This window comes from Antechinus flavipes, chromosome 6 (assembly GCF_016432865.1).
Source record: "Antechinus flavipes isolate AdamAnt ecotype Samford, QLD, Australia chromosome 6, AdamAnt_v2, whole genome shotgun sequence".
Classification (NCBI taxonomy): Eukaryota; Metazoa; Chordata; class Mammalia; order Dasyuromorphia; family Dasyuridae; genus Antechinus; species Antechinus flavipes.
The window spans coordinates 184,063,799-184,084,904 of record NC_067403.1 but is presented as its reverse complement, the minus strand read 5'-3'; the positions used below and the strand labels follow the sequence as shown (position 1 = coordinate 184,084,904).

Here is a 21,106-nt window from a genome sequence, read left to right as displayed (position 1 = left end):
CCCATTCCGCATTCTCTTCCCTTCCTTTCCTGCTCAGCCACGGCCTTCTCTTTGAAATCCTCTTCAGTTGTCTCATTCCTTCCTAGCACCTTTTGACTGGTTCTTCTTGATTTCTTTATTGTTTTATTTATTTAAGTCTGAGCCATATCCATCCAATAGGCTAGGAGGTCCCTAAGGGACTATCAAATTTTTTAAATTTGTGTTGTCCCAATTCTGACATAGTGGTCAGGCACTTTCAAAAAAATTATTTGAACTGGATCTAATTTCTATGTACCAATTGAATAGAATGATTTTTCCTCTTTGACAGGATTTTATTTAATACTTTTCAATACACATTAGTAATTTTATTATAATAAATCATTTTTATGGTGCCAGTGTATCCACATTGCAGGAGGAATATTGTAGGAGGTGGTTTCCAAGTGACTGAGCCCAGGCACTGGGCCTTCACTGTACAAAGCAAATGGTGGCCTCCACTGGAGAATGTATTGTTTTGAAAAGATGCTCCCTACAATCTCTAGATGCAATTGTGGGCTCATAGAAAACCACCACTGAAGTTAACCCCATGAAATGGTCCAACTTTGTAGTGATTTGAGAATCTGCCAGAGCATCAAAAAGTCCTGCAGCTGAATTTCCTCTCCTTTGCTAAAAATCACTTTCCAGGCCATACAAAATGGCTTGGCCTATATCAGGGGCACCGTAGGGGAATTCATACATTCCACACAATCGTCTCAGCTGGACTGGGCTCCACGGAGATAGAAAGCCGGGATAGAGCAGGACCTTTACCGACTCTGGGTTTGGAGTTGGGGAGCAGTATCTAAGGCTCAGCTCAGCTAGGAGCTGGAGAAAGTGCCCCCCTTTCTCTGGGGTTCTATATAAAGGTTTGTCTTTGATGGAGTTTCAGAGGTACCTCCCCCATCCCAGTTGTCAATATGTTGTTGTGCTATATGAGTATGTCCATATAACAACCTTGGCTTTGAAGCAAGAAAAATTTTCTTCTGAGCCTCCAGAGGGATGATGTAGACCGTACCCTGGAAGGAAACTGGACCTGAATGCTAAGAACAGAAACCTGGCTTCACCAAAGAGGAACAATAGCTAGATATGCTTTAAGAATAAAGCTTTACCTGTTTTTCACAAAGAGCTTTACACATTAGTCACTTGCCCTTCAACAATGCTGGGGGGTAAATACTGCTGTTATTCCCATGTTACAGTTGAGGAAACTGAGGTAAGGAAGAAGTCTTTCTGATTCCAACACTATGCATTGACTCGAGTAGAGCTAGCCTAAATAACTAAAGGGGATGTGGCTGATCCACCATTTGACAAATTGATGTTTGTGAATGGAATGAGAAATCTTTATATTCTCAGTTCTGAGCAGGGCCCAATATTTTCTAAATGTTAAAAACAAATTGGATGATTAAGTATTAAATGAAATTTCTTACTAAAGTAAATTAAAAAGTAAAGTAAGAAAAATTCAGTAAAACTTGAAAAAACATGAAAGCAGTGAAGTGAGCAGAATTAGAAAAACTTTAAATGAGATAGATGGAATAGCTAATTGTTAGTCAATGCAGAGAATTGACATTCAAGCATCCCCTACCTCAGAAGTAAGAACTGGCCCGGAGTCTAGGTTTTGAATGAGACATGTTGCAGCCATGCTCAATATGTGATTTCATTCAGCTTGGCTTCTCAGTTTGCAAAGAATTCCCTTTGGGCTAATGTGGAATAAATCACTTAAAATCGTGGTATTAGAAATAAAATATTTTAAAGGACATTTTCTGTGCCAAAAAATTAAGTGAAAATGCCTTATACGTATAATTTGTAAATAATTGGTTATTCAGCTAGAGTCCTAGGCCTAGTATCAAGAAGATAGGTTCTAATCTAGTCTCAGATACTGTATGACCTTGAACAAGTCACTTAATCCTATTTGCTTCAGTGTATATATGGGGTGGGGAGGGAAAGAGGGACACAGAATCTTGTCTATTCCCTGAAGGAATAAGTAGTTCACAAAGCACCTTACCCTACCTCGTTGTCCTGAACATTCTCAAGCCTGATAGGATACACATTGGAAATATTGCTATCCTGCTTATGATTGAGGAACCAAAGGGTCCAAACCCTTCATTTTCTCAAGAGGGAAACTGAGGCTGACTTGTAGTCAGTGATAGAGCTAGGATTCAAAAATGGATCTTCAGGCTCTAAGCCCCACACTTGTCGCTGGAACAGCAAATGAAGACTGGCCAAGATCATTAGTAACCAGGCCTTCTGACTCCCAGGATCAATTGATCTTCTTGTACATCAGTTAAAGCAGTTATGGGCCAGGACCCTAGAGCACCAGGATAACCAGCCTGGACCTGAATGATCATAGTGCTGAGAGCCAGGGATCAACAACTGTAACCGGTGGAGTCTGCTCAGAGAACATGCCCTGATATTGGAACCCAGGTCTCTCTCCTCCTAGATAGTACTTCCGAGAAGGGATAAGGACCTAGAAGCACAGAACCTTGGGGTGGAAGATAGTAGCCATCCAGGCCAACCTAAGTACTGTCCCAGACTGGACCGGTGGTGGTCATCCTCTGCTTGCAGGCCCCCAAGGAGGGGAGTCCCCCATTCTTCCAGTGCCACGGGAGGACAGCTTCAGTGATTAACATCTTGTTGACACCTTATAGACTGGCCTCTTAGCAACTTCTCCCCTACTCACTGCTTTTGGTTCTGCCCCACCTCTGGAAGCCAAAATCAATCTGGTCCCTCCACCTGGGAGTCTGAAATGCTACAGCCATCATGCCCCCACTCAGCCTTCTCTGTAGCCCATTCCTTCAAGCAGTCCGCCCAGGACACACTCGAGGTTCACCATCCTGGTTGCTGCTCTCTGGACACCGTCCAGTCTTAAACCAGGGCAGACTGACTGCCCCCTCCCTCCTCTAGCAGCTGTCTGCCCTTCCTAAGGTAGCCCCACATCCCAGGACCTCATTTTTGCACCCCACGTTGCCAATTCATTGATTCATCCCTGATGATTTCTACTGGGCTCGTGCTGTCTGTCCTTGACCTATACTTATCCCTATTGCACCTCACCTTATTCTCAGCCTGCCAGAATTCTTGAGGATGCCAGTGTCCATTTGTTAGCTGCCCTTCCCAGCTTAGTCAGCGCGTCTCCTCCCAACAGACTTAGAATCAGGACCAAGTGCAGTCTTCCGTGGGCTGGAAACCCAGGTAGCTCATTCATTGCCGCATCCACACCGGGTTAGGACAAGAGCCGGGGTCGAAATATCAGATTGAAACCACAGAGCCAGTGGGACTGGGGTGCCCATCTGCAATGGAGTCTGACCCTGAGCTTCCCACAAGTTTTCGGAAGATCCTACCTTGTTCCCACTGACAAGGGTCGGACAAGTTATCACAGAGCACAAGGAGAACCAGGCCATGAAGGTCGGCCCCGCCCATGGTCCCCCCCACTTCCCTCTGGGCCATCTGAGGGGGGGAGCTTAGGGATTTACACGTGCACGTGGATAGATTGCCCAACCCCCTCGTTTTATAGTTGAGAAACCTGGAAGTAATGGGAGGGGCTCAGGCCTGAGCTGTCACCAGACTAGAGCACAGAGTTTAGCCTAATAAGCTGCCGAGTAACAAGAACAAACAGGAAGACTCTGTGAGGGTCCAAAGCCATGGACTCTGGAAACGAGATTGAGGAAATGTGTCTAGAGAGCCTACATCCAAAAACGGGTCTCCTAGGCCGGGGTGGGGCGGCTGGTCCTTGGGAAAGGCCCGAAGTGAGGGGAAGGAGTTTGCAGCAGCACCGTTTGTTGAAAATGCATTTATTTTTCTTCAGATGGTCGTCTTCGAGCAATAAATAAAAACCACCAAGGAAACAAGCAGAGAACAAAGCGAAACCCAAACGATACACACCACACAGGCACAGCAGACACAAGACACATCAAGACACAATCTTCCTCTGCAAGAGGAGGGAGGCTATTTACAGAAGGGAGGAGGGGAGTATTGCTTTGCTCCCTCCGCTCTCCAGAAAGGCATTTTCCTTCTTGGTCTCTGGGAGGAAGACCAGTGTGGAGGAGGAGAGGAATTCCCTGGGATAGTCGCCGGGCCCCAGAGTCCCGGTCATCAAGGCTGAGCCCCCAGAGCTTTCTAGCCACGCTGGTTCTCTCCTTTGCTCAGCTCTCAACCTCTAGCCCTTCTTCCCCAGAAACCGGCCCCCCAAACTGTCTTCCCAAATAGGCAAAGAACAAATCCTTTCTGAAACTTGGAGCCATTCCCCTGCCTACCTCTCCCCACCCAGAGAACTAAGGCCTGGTTCCTCCCAGGGAAGGCATCCACTAATACATCTACCCCGGAACTGCCAGGCTTAGGAGAGAAGGTTCCTGGCATTCGTGATCTCACCGGGAGAGGTTCCGTATAAGGAACCATACAAGGTCTGGGAAAGCCCAGAGGAAACGCAGCGGGCAGGATTTCTCCCTAGGATGGACGTCTCCCCACCCCCATGCCCAGGAGCCGGGGGGGAACCTCTTGGCTTGTGACCGAGTAAATTATAGGTGGTGCCCTTTTGTGCCCAGGTTCCGCCTTCTGGTCCCAGGCAGCTGTAACCGGATGTCCGAGGGACCCAAAGGACTCGTCATCCATAAGAACAGTAGTTTGCTAGAGGGCTCCTTTCCGGGAAGACAAATGTTCCAAAGGAATGGAACAACATGGAAGAGAGTTCCTTTTTCACTGGGCATGTTAGTGGCTCGGAGGCTCCTGGTGAGCCAATTTCCAGGTACCGTGCATATACGCCTACAGATTTCTGCACCTACCACAGGTATCTCGAGGCGACAAGGATGCTCAGAGTGTGTGACATGGTGGAGGACTAGTCTTAGTCAACCATTCCTGGATCAAGGCCTGACCCCCATGCCATAGACCGTAATGTGTTTTGCATTTGAGAACTCTTTTACATGACATTTGGGCAGGCAGGAGAGAGATTATCCCCCTTGCCCAGTCAGGTCACACGTGGATGCGAAGGGCGGGGGCAAGAGGGTTACCAGGAGGGCCCTCCCTGGAGGCCGGGTCAGAGCAGGCTGGGAGCTGGGCAGCCCGAGCCAGGCTCAGAGGAGGTTCGGGGAAACCATGACGGTTGTCTTCCAAAATCTCTCCCAGAGAAGAGGTTGGTCTAGTTCTGCTTGACCCCAGAGGGCAGAACCAAGAGGAATTGGTGAAGGGAGTTGTGGAGAAGTGATTTGTTTGCTCAATACTAATAGTAACAGGATCCATTCCAAAAGGGATTGAAGGTCTACAGTTTCATCAAGCAGCATGGCCAGAGTTCCCCCTCAGTGAATGGCCATTTTCGAGAACTGTTCTCAGTTCCCTGAGAATAAGGGATGCATTGTGGGCTTGCTCCTGTTGCTACAAGTCTCAGGTGAATAACTTTCAGGGGCTGCTATCATTTTGAGGAAGGGACAGACGTCACAAGGGACTGTCTCGGCCCCGGGTGTGCGCAGTGAGCGCTGCTGGGCGCGCCTCCCTTTTAGCCAACCCATGAGATAGTCATGGAGAAGATGGAGAGCTGATTCATCCTAACCAAGAGCCTAGGGCCATCAGATAGGGTTTATGGCCCTCATGAAGCTTGGACATCTCAGGGACATAATGTCCCCCGTGCTTGTAAGGGGAGAGCATCTTCATAGGATCAGGGGAACAGAAGCTCCACCCACCAGGTGGGGTCTCCATCCCAGGAGTGTTCTTTCCATTGCCACCAGCACCTGGGAACCCTCTCGGGGGAGACCCCAGCCACCAAGTCCATTCTTGGAAAAAAGCTGCGTGAGGTTCTAAAAGCACCACAGGCCCCGGTGCCCCCCGCGCCCAAGACCTGCTGGACCACACGCCTCCCCCTTGCTGACCCCTGGCCGGCTGCACTTCACACTCTGAGGAAACAGGTTCCTCAACATCTGGGCAGTTTGTTATCCTGACGTGCCCGTCTGTGACTTCTGGAACGAAAACGATTCTTTAGACACAGACGTGACGGCAGCCACCGAAGCCGGCAGGAGCGAGGGAAGGGACCACCAACCCGCCGCCCGTGGGCCCAGGCCTTGGGGCTGCACAAAAAGAGGCTCTTAAGACATTTCTGCTGGAAAAGGGGAAGCTGCCCTTCCCAGTGTCCAGCTGAGACAGGGGGTCCAGTAGCGGCGACGCGCCATTATTGCTGTGTCGGAGCGGCCGTGAGCTTAGTCCCGGTTTGTCCCGGCCGGCCTGTCTGGGGGGCTGGGGCCAGGCAGGAGGAGGAGGAGGCCCGCGGTGGCCCGGGGACGGGAGGAGGGAGGAAGCTGAGCGGCCCCTCGCCGGGCAGCAGGCTCACACCGGGCAGCAGGCTCACACAGGGCCGGCGGCAGAGCCAGGGTTTGAAGGGGAGCTCTGACAGCCCTGCACTTCTCAAGAGCAGTCCGATCAGACCCAGGGTGACTGCAGGGGGGGCCCCAGCGTGGAAGCAAGCTGATGGGGCCCCTACCCACCCCAGGAGGCCCGGGGCTGCAGCCTCAACACGGGGGAGTGAGAGCCCTCCCCGGAGCGTCTAGCAGCTGGGGGAGGTGGTGATGGGACTGGGGAGGTAGGGGAGGCTGCTGGGGGCCGAGACGGGGAAGCTGAAGACAAGCTGGGCCGCCGAGGGGGAGGTCTTGGCCGGCTCCCCCCGAGCCACCGTCACCGAGGGGCTGGCGGCCTCGGCGGCGCAGGACGTGGCCAGCACCTGGGACTCGAACTGCAGCAGCTGCCCCATGAAGCTGAAATTGGGGGAGATGATGCTTCGACGCTGCTTGACAAACTCGAAGGCCGCCTCCAACCGCACCTTCTTCTTCATCATCAGGTAGGCCAGGCAGATGGTGGCCGAGCGCGAGATCCCAGCCTGGCAGTGCACCAGCACCCGCCCCTGGCGGGCTTGGACTGAGTCTGGGGGAAGGAGAGCAGAGGGAAGGGGAGAGGGGAGTGAGGGAGAGGGGGGAGAGAGGGGGGAGAGGGAGGGGAGTGAGGGAGAGGGGCGAGAGAGGGGGGAGAGGGGAGTGAGGAGAGGGGGGAGAGGGGGGAGAGGGGAGTGAGGGAGGGGGGGGGAGAGAGGGGGGAGAGGGGAGAGGGGAGAGAGGGGGGAGAGGGGGAAGAGAGGGAAGGGGAGAGAGAGGGGGGAGAGGAGGAGAGGGGGAAGAGAGGGGGGAGAGGGGAGTGAGGGAGAGGGGGGAGTGAGGGAGGAGAGGGGGAGAGGGGAGTGAGTGAGAGGGAGGAGAGGGGAGTGAGGGAGAGGGGGGAGAGAGGGGGGAGAGAGGGGAGTGAGGGAGAGGGGCGAGAGAGGGGGGAGAGGGGAGTGAGGGAGAGGGGGAGAGAGGGGGGAGAGGGGAGTGAGGGAGGGGGGAGAGGGGGGAGAGGGGAGTGAGGGAGAGGGGGGAGAGAAGGAGGAGAGGGGAGTGAGGGAGAGGGGGAAGAGAGGGGGGAGAGGGGGGAGTGAGGGAGAGGGGGGAGTGAGGGAGGAGAGGGGAGTGAGTGAGAGGGAGGAGAGGGGAGTGAAGGAGAGGGGGAGAGAGGGGGGAGAGGGGAGTGAGGGAGAGGAAGGAGGGAAGAAAGAAGGGGGGAAGGAGGAGGAGGAGAGAGAAAAGGAGAAAGGCAGGAGAAGAGGGAAGAGAGGGAAGGGGAAAGGGAGTAGAAAAGGAAAAAGGAAGAGGGAAGAGGAAGGAATGGGGAAGAAAAGGTAGGAAGCAATGAGGGGAGTATGAGGGAAGAAAAATAAAGGAGGAAAGAAGAGGGGAGAGAGAAAGGAAGAGGAGAAAGGAGAGAATGGATGGGGAAGAAAGGAAGAGAGGAAAGAGAAGGGAGGAAAGAAGAGAGGGAAACAAGAGAAGAAGAGGGAAAAAGGAGAGGAAGAGGAGGTGGAGGGGTGAAGAGAGATAAGGGGGATTTAGCCAAGCTTCAAGCCATCAGCTCCCTCATCAGAGAGGCAATGTGTGCTACTTCTTCCCCACCTCCCACCTCTCCCAGGGAGCTCGTTTCTGCCTTTCTCTGGATCCCTGGCGCCGGCCCAGAGTAACCCGAGCTTGCCACCCACATAGTAATCAATCACTCCATCCTCACTGCAAGGACTGGCCCTATAGGCAATTCTTGGAACAAGCCTGGGGAGCGCCTAGTGTTCTCTGGAAATTTTTCCTGGTTTAAAAAACAGTTTTAGAGGGGCTGCAGGTCACGGTTTGCTAACCTTTGACCTGGGACAATAGAACTGAGAGCTGGCAAAGCCCCAGAGACCTGCCAGTCTGGATCTTGCATTTTGAGGGGAGGAAATCAAGGCCCGAAGGCAGGATGGGAAGCCAGGCCTCTCAATTCTGCCCCAGAGTCCTTTCCTCCAGCCATCCTTGGGCAGCAAAGACAAGGGAACGTGCTCACTGCCCCCTGCCGCCAGTCACCCCCGCGGTGGGGACAGAAGGAAGAGGGCCGCGTCTTGTCCTCGGAGAACAGGTAAAGGGGGCTCTCAGTGGGGGAAAGGGCTCTGTCCTGTGGGGCCCAGATGTCACACACCCCTGTCACCCCTAATCAACCAACGTACCAATGAACTCGATGGCGTCCATGAACCAGGAACCAATGTCTGCCTTGTGATTATCTTCCACGGGGATGCACTTGTACTGGTAATGGGCCTCGAAGTGGTTCGGGCAGTCCAAGGACACATTCAGCAGTGCAGTGATCCCCAGGGCATCCAGGGTGTCCCTCCGGGCTGCGTGCTGGGCACTGCCCAGGTAGAGGAAGGGAAGGATCTCCACGGGCCCGCCCTGCGCAAGGTAGGAGACAGCTCTCAGAGGCCGTGCAGAGGGAGAACAGGGCAGGGGAGGGACAAATGCCAACAGTCAGAGTGGGGAACGGGGCCTTCTCCTACGATGGGAGATTGGGAGCTGAGAATAACCTTGGAAATATTCAACAGGCTTGAGAGGAAGGGAGCAATCTTGCTTTAATTGTTCAGTCAGTTACCTTGCCAATCAATCACTAGCATTTACCCAGTATCAGACACAAAAAGTCATCTTATCTGGCCCATCTCGGACTCATTCCCAGCCACTTTCTGGGAGTACCCTCCCCACCCCACCCCCCATACCTCTCCCCACTCTCCAGTTTTGGGAATGACAATCTGATCCATATGATCCTTCCCAGAAAGGCCAAGCCCTTGCCCCGGCTAGATCCCTCAACACTCAAATCCCAATTTCCCGTTAGATTGTGAACTCCCCGAGGGCAGGAGGTAACAGCTGGCTAGTCCACTACCCTCCCCACGCACAAAGCGCTCGCTGATGGAGTGACCGAAAGATGCCCCAGCACAGGAGCGTCCCCTCGGTGCTCCTTGACCAGCCTGCTGCTCCCCGGCCTTTGCCAGGCTCACTACAGCTGGGGCCCGCACGCCAGTCTTGCCTCCCAGTGAGCCTGCATCCTGGACATCCTGGCCCAAGGACGGCCATCCTGGACCCAACCCAGCCCTCAAAGTCAGCCAGACCTTTTTCCCAAATCCCCCTCCAGGGGCCCAAGGCAGTCAGATGGGTCAGCCCAGAAAGCGTCCTGTTGGCACAGCAGGAGCAGTGGATGGATGCGTGGAAAAGCATCACAGAGAGATTCTCAAGTGAGGTACAGGGACACCACATGCTCCCACAGCAGGAAACCCTTCCCCACTGAGGAAATCCCAGGGCCTTGAATGCACGTTATTTTTGTGGAGACATCTGGGCTGACCCAGAAGCCGGGGGTCCTTAGCTGTTGCCCTCTTGCCAATTCCGATCCCCATTGACCACCTGGGACAGCTGCCTTCACCCACCTTTCTCTCCCATCCCGGGGCCCTTTCCCAAATGTACCTGGTCATGCAGCGGGGTGCCGCAGGAGCTGGAGCCCAGGTCAGGAGGCTCTGGGACGGTGGTGGGGATGGGGGAAGAAACGGTGGCCAGGGACTTGGCTTGGGAACAGAATTCTGGGTACTCAGAGGAAAACTTCTCATAACCACCTGCAAAGGAGAGCCAAGAGTCAGGGTGAGGGCTGGCAGCAGCACATCCAGCCCCCTGGGATGAGAGCCTGTGGCAGACTAACTGGGCCGCCCTCCGCCCCTACTGCCACCCTGCCCTTTCAGTCTGTTCGTGTCGTCCTCTATACCACCTCCCTCCCATCCAACCTCCATCTTCTACGGGATTTCAAGAGCCAATTACACTGAAATAGAGTGACAATAAAGAGATTAAAAGAAGACGGAGATTGGTGCAGTGGAGAGAGCACCAACTCTGGAGCTAGAGCCTAAATTCACATTGAGCCTCAGATACTTGCTGTGACCTGAGTGAGTCACGTCACCCTGTGTGCCTCAGTTTCCCTTTTCTCTAAAAGGAGCCGAAGAAGGGAATGCGAACCACTCCAATACTGTGGCCAAGGAAACCCCAACTGTAGTCACAGACAGTCGGGCACAACTGAAATGCCTTAATAACAACATCAAGGTTACCTGTATCTATTCTATAGACAAAAATGAGCTCCTGAAGCTTCTTGAGCAGGGGAACCCCATAGCCACATCCATAATAACAGACTGGCCACCTGGAGAACTTTCCTGAAAGAACTAGACAGAGACTTCGCAGGCTTCTCCCCTTCTTCTGGCTCCCTTGCTGCCAATACACATCCTCCCAAGCCAACAATAAAAATAGGCCATCTCCCATCATCACCTGCCAGCATCTCCCATCACCTGCCAGCGTCTCCCATCACCTGCCAGCATCTCCCATCACCTGCCAGTGTCTCCCATCACCTGCCAGCATCTCCCATCACCTGCCAGTGTCTCCCATCACCTGCCAGCATCTCCCGCGGTCTCTATAAATACTGAACGGACTAAAACACATTCCAGCAGCACAGGGAGAGGGGATTGGTCCAGGGCCCATGTTCCATAATAGTCGCTAACTAAAAGCAGACCCAGGGGAGCTGGAGGGACCTTAGTGGAAGGGATCCTGGAAAAAGAAAGAGACTAAGATTCGGAGCTAAATGAGAGCGCAGAGGATTTAAGATTAACCTCTCGTTTCACAGACAGAAAACTAAGAATCAAAAAGAGAAGGGTCTTGGCCAGTGTTATCCAGGCCTCTGGCCTCTCTGAGCTTCAGGAAAACATTTGTGGAGAGGAGAGAAGGGAAGGGTGGGATGGAATCTCTTTGGGGACCGTTCAAGCTCTAACCTAGGTACTGAGAGCACCCTCTGGAGACAACGTCTCCTTGTTCTGAGCATATCCTGGCAATCACCATTCTGCTTCTCAAAGCTATCGGTTTAGAGGTACACTGCACTAAGAAACCTGTAACTGAGGATATGTCCTCCCTCACTCTGGGTCTGTTTCCCCACTATGGCCATCAAAACATGTATAAAACATGTACATGTACATGTACAATATTTTTAAACATTAGTCATGTTGTAAAAGAAACTTCAAACCAAAAGAGAAAAAAAAAACCATAAGAAAGAAAAGGCAAACAAATGAAAGGTGAAAATAGTATGTTTCAATCCACAATCAGCCTCCATGGTTCTTACTCTGGATACAGATGGCATTTTCCATCCCAAGTCTACTCACGATCATGACTTTCATAACTTTGGCAAATAACTCACTACATCCCAGATCTCAGGTTTTCCTTATCTGTAAAACACAGGCATTGGACCAGATGACCTCTTAAGTTTCCTTTATATGAAAATGAATCCCAGCTTTTCTTTCCAGCACTGGTCACATTCTCCCCTGATTAACTCAAGGTGGAGGCATAGGAATACTCATTGCTTCCCATTGCTACTTCTATGCTTTCCCTTGACCACCATCATTTCTTCTGTGAGGTTCACACTATACATCCCTCAACCTAGATGCTTGTGGCTATTATCTACCAACCCCTACAACATTCTTCTTCCTTGGGCAATGAGTTCAGTGGCTGGCTCACCATCTTTCTTCTCCACCCCCAAATGATGCACACAAGAGAACTTCACCATACATACCAATTCTTCCTTTAACACCTTTACCTCCCTGTCTCCTCAGTCACACCATATTCTCCCATCACCACCTCTATTTACATATAGGAATGATAACCCCCTTGATTTCTGCTTCCATGATCATCAACTCTGAATTTCCTTTATGATGATGATAATTACTCATAATTCCATTTCTCCTTCCTCACTCCTCCAATACTTTTGGATACTAACAGCAATACTGTATGATGATCAACTGGGAACGATGTCTCTACTCTCAGGAATACAATGATCCAAGACAATTAAGGACTTATGTTATCTACCTCCAAAAAAAAAAAAAAAGAACTAACAAATTCCGAATGCAGATCAAAGCAGGCTTTAAAAAAAAAAAACTTTTTCTTGCTTTTTTTTGGTCTGTCTTTTCTTTCACATGATTAAAATGGAAATATTTTGCATGGTGGCACATGTATAATTTATATCAAATTGCTTGTTTTCTCAATAAAGGAGGGAAAGAAGGGAGAGAATTTGGAACTCAATTTTTTTAAATGATTGTTTAAAAATGTTTTTACATGTAATTGGGGGGAAATCAAACATTAAATGTTTTTAAAATCCTTGAGGTCTTTTTGACTCTGCAAGCTACCTTCCTATATGTAGATCTCTTTTCTTTTTCAGTCAAATTGCTAGGGAAAAAAATCTACATCTGGTAATTCCATTTCCTCTCCTCTCACTGTCTTTTCAAACCCAAATATTTTGAGACCTTTGCAAAGATCTACATTCTAGCTTCTGACCTCCTCAATTGGAATTCCCTCTTCAAAATTACTAGCAATACTACTAGGGCTTATATCCCAAAGAGATACTAAAGACGGGAAAGGGACCTGTATGTGCCAAAATTTTTGTGGCAGCCCTGTTTGTAGTGGCTAGAAACTCGAAAATGAATGGTTGCCCATCAATTGGAGAATGGTTAAGTAAATTATGGTATATGAACGTTATGGAATATTATTGTTCTGTAAGAAATGACCAGTAGGATGAATACAGAGAATCCTGGAGAGACTTACATGAACTGAGTGAAATGAGCAGAACCAGGAGATCATTATATACCTCAACAACAAAACTGTATGAGGATGTATTCTGGTGGAAGTGGATTTCTTCGACAAAGAGAAGACCTAACTCAGTTCCAATTGATAATGGACAGAAGCAGCTACACCCAAAGATAGAACACTGGGAAATGAATGTAAACTGTTTGCATTTTTGTTTTTCTTCCCAGGTTATTTTTACCTTCTGAATCCAATTCTTGTGCAATAAGAGAACTGTTAGATTCTGCACACATATATTTTTTCAAGGATATACTGCGACATATTTAACACATATAGGACTGCTTGCCAGCTAGGGGAGGGGAGTAGAAGGGAAAAATTGGAACAGAAGTGAGTACAAGGGATAATGTTGTAAAAAAATTACCCAGGCATGGGTTTTGTCAATCAAAAGTTATAATTATTTTTTAAATACCAAAAAAAATTACTAGCAATCTCTTAATTCCTAACTCCAAAGGTCTTTTCTCAATCATTATCCTTTCTTAACCTCTTTGCAGGCTTTGATATCATAAATCTTTCATCCTTGATAAATTCTCTTCTCTAGGTTTCCATGACACTGCTCTCTCTCTCGGTTCTCCTCCTATAAGTGTATCTCTGTTCCTCAGTCTCTTTTATAAGATTAGCATTTATATCACATACATTAAACAACAGTATATCACAAGTGTTTTCTTTTACTTGATGACTTAATAAGCTTTTATGGGTTCAATTATTATCAATGCAGATAATTCCAAAATTTATATATTCAGCCCCGGATCTCTCTCTGGAGCTCTACTCCTGCATCACCAACTGCCTCTTGGACATTTTCTTTTTTTTCTTAGACATTTTCAAATGGATTTCCAATAGGCATCTCAAACTCAAGGCATCCCAAACAAAATTCATTATCTTCTCCTTGTCCCCTAATTCACTGCCCCTTTTTGAACTTCTCTATTTCTGTCAAGGAGTAACCATTCTTTTAGATATCCACATTCACAAACATGGTGCCATCCTTGACTCCTCATCATTCTCATTCATTCCACACAGTCACAATCAGTTGTCAAATCTTGTTGTTTCTATCTCTATAATATCTTTTGCATATCATCACTTTCCTGGCACACAGTCACTACTCCAATTCAGTCTCTCACCAACTTTCAATAGTCTCCTAACTGATCTATCCTCTCTGGGGTTTCTCTCCTCTCCAGTCTTTTATATAGGAAAGTGATTTTCCTAAAGTGCAGGTCTGACAGTGTCATTCTCTTTCTCAATAAACTCTAGTAACTCCCTATTACCTCCAAAAAAAGTCCTCTCTGGCATTTAAACCTCTACTATCTGGTCCTTTCTTACCTTTCTAGCCTTCTTACACTTTACACCACTCCACTCATTCTATGATCCAGCCATATTAACCCACTCGGGGATTTTTGCAGAAAGGAGGCCCCATCTCTCATCTCCATGCCATTGTTTAAGCTGCCCCTTACCTTATCTCCAATTCCTGGAATCCCTGGCTTCCTTTAAGATTTAGCTCAAGTTCTACCTTGTGCAGAAGACCTTTCCTGTCCTCCCCTCAATCTATTAGAACTTTCTTTTGTCCAAAGTTCCCTTGTTTTGAATTTGTATCAGTCTTATATATATATCAAAATATCTACATGTTTTTCCCCAATAAAATGTAAGCTCATAAAGATTAAGAACTATTTACTCTTTATCCTTGTATCCCCCCCCCAATGCCTAGAACCCAGTAGACACTTAATGATATATTTACAGACTGAGTCTTCACTTCCTCCTGTCTTTTAAAGGAGACAATAATACCCATATTACCTATCACACTATGTTCTACATAAACATGATACTATATGGAAAGTGCTTTGCAAATCTTAAGAGCTGGTGTATACATCAGATATTCTCATCATCCCTGGGGCCTAAGAAAATTCCATTCACCTCCATGGAGCAGGCTTGGGTTATTTTTTTTAAATGAACAAATAGATGATGGATAGAAATATGGATGAATGATAGATAATGACTTGTGATGAAGATAATAACTTGTATTGAAATAAGGGCACTTTTCATCATGAACTCATTTAGCAATTTCCTAATAAGAGTTTTGTGAAATTGGCAACACCAGTAGGATTGTCCCCATTTGACAGCTGAGGAAATTAACCCTATAGAAAGCAAGTGATCTGTCCACCCAATGTCCAATAAGGAGTGTAGCCATGGTCCAATTCAGCTCTCCCATATGTAGCACTAGTCTAGAGCTCTTGCTTGTATCTTCCAAGATTCCTCTCCCAGATGCTGGTGAATCAGTGAGTATCACTCCATTCCACTACCACTAAAGGCAACTGTTGGTCACAAGCACTATAAAATCAAGAGGCTAAGGAGAATGAGCAGGTGTAGTTCCATCATCACTCCTTCGGATCACAGGCCAGGAGGACTTGCTTGGGATAATAGAGATCCCTGTAAGCTGATGGTGTCTGCTGATCAAATGTCTACTACTTCCACCTAATTTTTTAGGTGACATTTCTAGAAGCTACTCTTCCCAGCCATATTCTATTCTGTCAAGCCTTGTCCAAGTTGATGTTCTTGGAAAGAAATTTTGAGAAATCTATTCTAGCTCTAAAAATATACTGCTCACATGGGCTTCAGTATTCTAAATGGGCACACAGGGCTTTTCTCAGCCCCAAATCCTGTAACTGTAAGCTGCAGTCCAGCAATTCTTAATCTAAGAACCCAGGGTAAAAGAAGTGATCCTTAGAAAAATTTCAGTAGATTCATGAACTTAAATTGGGTAGAAGAATAGAACTGCATCTTAATTTCAATATAATGTTTTATTTGTGATGCTGTATATTCTATTTTAAGCATTTAAAAAACATATTTCCAAGAAAAGATCCACAAGCTTCACTTTCATTGTCAAAGAAGTCCAGGATATAAAAAGATCTAACCCTAATCTATCCCAACAGTAATGGCTTACTGCCCACACCAAGTAGGAAAATACCTATTCCATCCCAGACAGCAGGACAATGACATCAAATATGACATCAAACAAGCTATAGCCAAGTTTTAGCAGAACTGAAACCATATAGAAAGAGGGTACCCTGCCAGATTTATATATAGCCAGCATTCAGTATTCAACAAATAGGCAGCATATTCTTTGTGCCAATACTTATGTTTGTTTTCATTCTGACCATATCTGAGCACAATTGTGACATTCTCATAAGAGTTCTGTCATATTATTTGATGTGCAAACAGGTGGTGTATATACAAAAAGAAGTGCTCATTAAAAGTACTTATGATAGAAAAAAGTGGGCAGGTTAAATAGCAAAAGGAAGAAATAGCAAAGGAATCATATAACTTGCACAGCAAAGCGATCAGCACCTTGGGCAGCTCCCCTTGGGCAATATTCCAGAAGATAGCAAAAGCTTCAGAAACACCTTCTAGAAAATACAGAATCAAAGTTAATTTGGGGGGGAGGGTGGTAATGGACTTGGGTAGGGGGAGGAAGGCTAGATTCAAGACTCCAGCCTGGTCTTTTAAATTTCTATTCTAGCCACTGAAAGAGAGAATTTCTGGGTAATATGGAGACTGCTTTGGATATTAAGTCTCTCCTATGTATATCATTTCTCTGTCATCCTCTCATTTTACAAACCAAGGTAGCTCCAAAGGATCATAGTCAAATGTTACTGAGACTTTCAATAGGGAAAAATCCTCAACAGATGATTAAAGAGATGGTTGGTGAATGTGTAGAATAGGAAGCAGTAATTACAAAGAGATCATCCAGTTTTTAAATCCAGTCATGGCACACCTCATTTCCTTTTTGGTAAGACTACTATATTGGTTAATGAGGGGGCTTTCTATAATTATAGCATACCTTCATTTTAGAACCATGTTTGGAAAAGATTTTACTTCTTGTGGAGAAAAAAAGGAAAAGTGTTAATCCAGAAATACAGTCCCTGACAGAGCAAGACAGCAGCAACCTTTGTGGCCCAAAGTTAAATGGCTCTGTGGCTCCTTGGGATAAAACAGGTAAAATCAGTAGTGGTGAATAAAATTCCAAGAGAAAACTTGGATGGATGGTTTAATACTTCCCAGAGCCTGACCCTGGAGTTGTTCATCCCACCCGTCTACTCTAATTAAGCCTGAAAGAAGGCAGTAAGAGGAACTAAAGGGGGTGATAGAGGGGCAGAAACACAAAAATGTCTATTTTGCAGTCACAGGGGTTTGAGAGACTGCAGTCCCAACCTCTCAAATTGCCAAGGGCTTAGAGACTGACCCTGATTGTCCTATTATTCTCCCTGCTCCATCCCCTTCAGGGGCAGAGGATGCCAGAAAGGTACAGGAAACAAGAGGGAGCCAGAAAGGAAGGTCACTTCTCTTTTCTGGGCCTCAACTTCCTCTGTAAAAAGATGGAAATCGGACTTGGTCTCTGAGGTCCCTTTCCATTTCTAGAGAGAGAATCCATCCTAGGACTGCCAAGTGGTACAATGGATGGGGTCCTGGGCTTGGAGCCAGAAAGTCTCATCTTCTTGAATTCAAATCTGGTTTCAGATACTTCTTAATTGTATGACACTGGACAAGAAGTCACTTAACCCTATTTGCCTCAGTTTCCTCATCTGTAAAATGAGCTGGGGAAAGAAATGGCAAACCCCTCCAGTATCTTTGCCAAGAAAATTTCAAATGGGATCATAAAGAGTCGAATTACAAGGCCTCTGAGGTCCCTTTTCCAGCTAGCTATAAGATCCAGGAGCCTATAAAGTTCTCATCAATAACTTCCAAAGGAAAGAGCCCCTACTAGTGGAACTCTATGGAACTGCTGGCTTCTAAAGGTAGCAAATTCAAATAGAAATAAATGGGGGGTATATGTAAATATACATAAGGTATATATATTTATTTTGCTAAATATTTCCCAATTACATTTTAAAATATGGTTTGAGCCATACGTGGCGGTTTTACAGGCCTGCTGGTGAGACTGAAACTTCCGTTCTAAAACCATCAATGAATCACACATGACTTGGAGCAGCTGTCTCCAGACAAAACTCCAAAGAATACGACATAGTTTGTCTTCTCCCTCTCTCCCTCCTCTCTCTCATGAGCCCTACAACCTTACCAGCAAGAGAGAATACAAATTGCTGGGAATTTTCAACCATGTTACACTGAAAAAAGTAATAATCCACTCCAACTGGACCAAAGCACAGGAAAAAAAAAAATCAAAGAACAGCACTGTCTTCTTCAACCTTTGCTATAGTAACCTGGTGAAGGTAGGGCAGGGATTGCTGTTTCTCACAGGAGTGAAAAAGCTGTTTCTCACTGCTTTTTTAGCCAGCAGATGACCGTCGGTATATATAGCATGAAGGAGTTGGAACGGAGGAACTCCCCTGATTCTGCCACTTCCTGTGTGACTATCTTAGTTACAACTAATCTTTTAGAAAACTAATCTTTTGGAGTTCCTCCTACTTCTATAAGAAGGTCCAACGTGTTTGACATTCCATTTAAGTCAGACACTCTATCTACAATGAATCCTTCTAAGGCCACTCCAGTCCTAACTTCCATTCTAAGGCCCCTTCCACCTCTGACATTTTGTTCTAAGACATGTTCTGTTCTCAGATCCTTTCAGCTCTGATATTCTGTCAGCTCCTTCCCACCTCTGACGTTCCCTGTTCTAGATCCTTTCACAACTCTGATAAAACTCTGTTCTAAACTCCTGCCCACTGATAATCCCTGTTCTAGATCCCTTCACAACTCTGATAAAACTCTGTTCTATGCCACCTTTGATGTTCTCTGTTCTAGATCCTTTCACAACCCTGATAAAACTCTGTTCTAAGCTCCTGCCCACCTCTGATGTTCCCTGTTCTAGATCCTTTCACAACTCTGATAAAACTGTTCTAAGCTCCTGCCCACCTCTGATGTTCCCTGTTCTAGATCCTTTCACAACTCTGATAAAACTCTGTTCTAAGCTCCTGCCCACCTCTGACGTTCCCTGTTCCAAGCCAGTGACACCCTGCCCCCTCCCCATCACCTTCTGTGATTCGGTCAAGGTTGCACAGCCTTCTTTCTTTGGCTTAGTGGCATATGGGGGAATAAGGGAGAATCACGGCTGCAGGAGGTGAAACCACCTCAAAAGAGATGTTAGTTCATCCATAGGTCACTGGCCTTTTTCAACAGCTGATGGGGCAAATGGCCCGGAAGCATGTGTGGTAACCAGAGCCCCTGTGGCTGCAGGGCCACTTGGCTGGGCTAGGAGACTAAGAAATGGCCCGCTGGTCTCCTCCCTGCTTCCCTTCCCCCTCCCCCCCATCTGCGGGGGGAGGGGGTGGGATTTGGGGGCATAAGGAAGCTGGTCTGACGAAAGAGGAAGCAGTGAGGAAGATAGCCCCCTCACTTGGCCTCAAGGTGCAAGCTCCCAAGAAACAGCTGGCCTGGAGATATGGCATGATAGGTGAAAGTTTCCTGGAAAGTGGGGAAGGGGACAGAGGGCTTCATAGAACTGGAAAGGATCCTTAAGAAAATATCTGTTCCCATCCTTCATTTTACAGATGGGAAAACTGAGGCCCAGCGAAAGGACTTGTCCATATTAATCTCAGAATGAGTTGCAGTTGGAAGGGGCTCGCTCATCATTGGACAGGTGGAGAAACCGAGGCCACGAAGGGCCTTGCCCATAGTTTCGGGAGTACTGAGTGTCGGAACACAGAACTCCAAACGCGGTGAGCTTTTTCACACCCCAACACGCTCGCGGAGGAGGCTCAGAGTCTGAATCCCGGTTCTTGGCTCCAGGTCCATCTGGTGCCCACCAGACTTGTGGGTCGGAGAGGACTCAGAGTCGGAAGGACCCTAAGGGATCGCTCGGTCCCAGCCCCGCAGCTGTGCCAGGCTGTGCCAGGCTGGGGACGGTCTGGCCGTGCTTGGCTTTCTGGTCCAACCAGAAACGTGGTCAAACAAAGGGGGCCCAGGAGCACACGGTCCTGCCCCGACGGGGGGATCAGGTGGCAGCCACCTAGCAAGGGGCCCTCGACTCCCCACAGCCAACTCCCCTCCCCCTCCTCCCTCTGGCACTGCGCGCCCCACACCCCTGAACAGCCTGAGCCTGCCTGTCTCCAGACAAGGGTCCGAGAGACCTACCCTCCCCGGCTCCCGGTGGCGACTAGCACGGGCTCACATGCAAACATACGCGGCGCGAAAGGTGCCCTCTGGCAGGGAATGGAGAGCAGGACCCCCACCCCGTCCCGGGCCAGGTACAGCTCCCGCGCTCACCTCGAAGCAGGTAAAGCGGGGCGGGCGCGCGCGGCACGGCCCCTCGCAGCGCGCGCACCACCCAGGCCAGAGCGCCGTCAGGAGCGCGCAGAGCCTCGGCGGCGCGCCGGCTCCGCTGGTCGTACAGCACCACCGCCCCATAGAGACCGGCGCGCAGGCGGCGGCTCCGGGCCTCGGCGTCGGGCCCGTCGGTGGCCGGCAGCAGCTGCTCCAGGCGGCCCGGGCCGTCGGGCGCGCGCCTGCGCGCGATCGTGTGGCAACGCACGGGGAGCGCGCCGCGGATGCTGCCCGTGCTATGGGCCAGGAAGGGCCGGCAGTCCAGCAGCAGGCACGTGCCCTCGCCCGGCCCGACGCCCGAACCGCCGGTGCGCTCGCGCTCGTCCCGGCTCAGGAGCCGCCGCAACGCGCTCCCCTCCAGCTCCCGGAGCTCTCCGGCCGTCACCATGGTCTCGGCAGACCGGTCTCCAGCAGGGCTGCACGCAGTGCCGCCGCCGCGACTGCTGTCTCCCCGTGTCGGCGGCGGGTCCCCCGGGAGACTCTGGCCGCTGCCGCCGTGTCCGCGCACCGCGCCCGTCGCCCCCGCTGCTCCCGGATTTATCCTCTAGCTCCCGGCGGCCTGGGGGAAGGAGGGCGGTGGGGGCCGGCCCCGCCCCCTCCAGGCCCCGCCCCTCCCCCTCGTGAATGGAGCGACGCCGGGATGGGGGCGGGGGGGCGAGGGCTGACGTCACAATGGGCCCGAGGAACCCCGGCTCGCGACCATTCATAAATCGGAGCGAGAGGCCGAGCTGGGACCTGGCTCCACAAAGCGGGCTGGCCTTGGGCCGCGAAGGGGGGCCACCCCCGAGGCATTGTGTGATTAGAGCCGGGGGCCGGAGGGAGAGTGTTGTAGAGCGGATTCTGTC

The 21,106-nt window shown here is 49.2% G+C and overlaps 1 protein-coding gene across 1 annotated transcript; it reads right to left on the bottom strand.

Moving 5' to 3' along the window:
* Positions 1 to 3,787: 3,787 nt before the first annotated feature.
* On the bottom strand, positions 3,788 to 20,902 carry DUSP4 (dual specificity phosphatase 4). Its single transcript, XM_051965057.1, has 4 exons — positions 20,205 to 20,902; positions 9,810 to 9,955; positions 8,534 to 8,753; positions 3,788 to 6,900 (listed from the first exon to the last, which is right to left on the bottom strand). Exons 1-4 carry the CDS (start codon positions 20,647 to 20,649, stop codon positions 6,527 to 6,529), a joined length of 1,185 nt encoding a protein of 394 aa, XP_051821017.1. The 5' UTR covers positions 20,650 to 20,902; the 3' UTR covers positions 3,788 to 6,526.
* Positions 20,903 to 21,106: the final 204 nt, after the last annotated feature.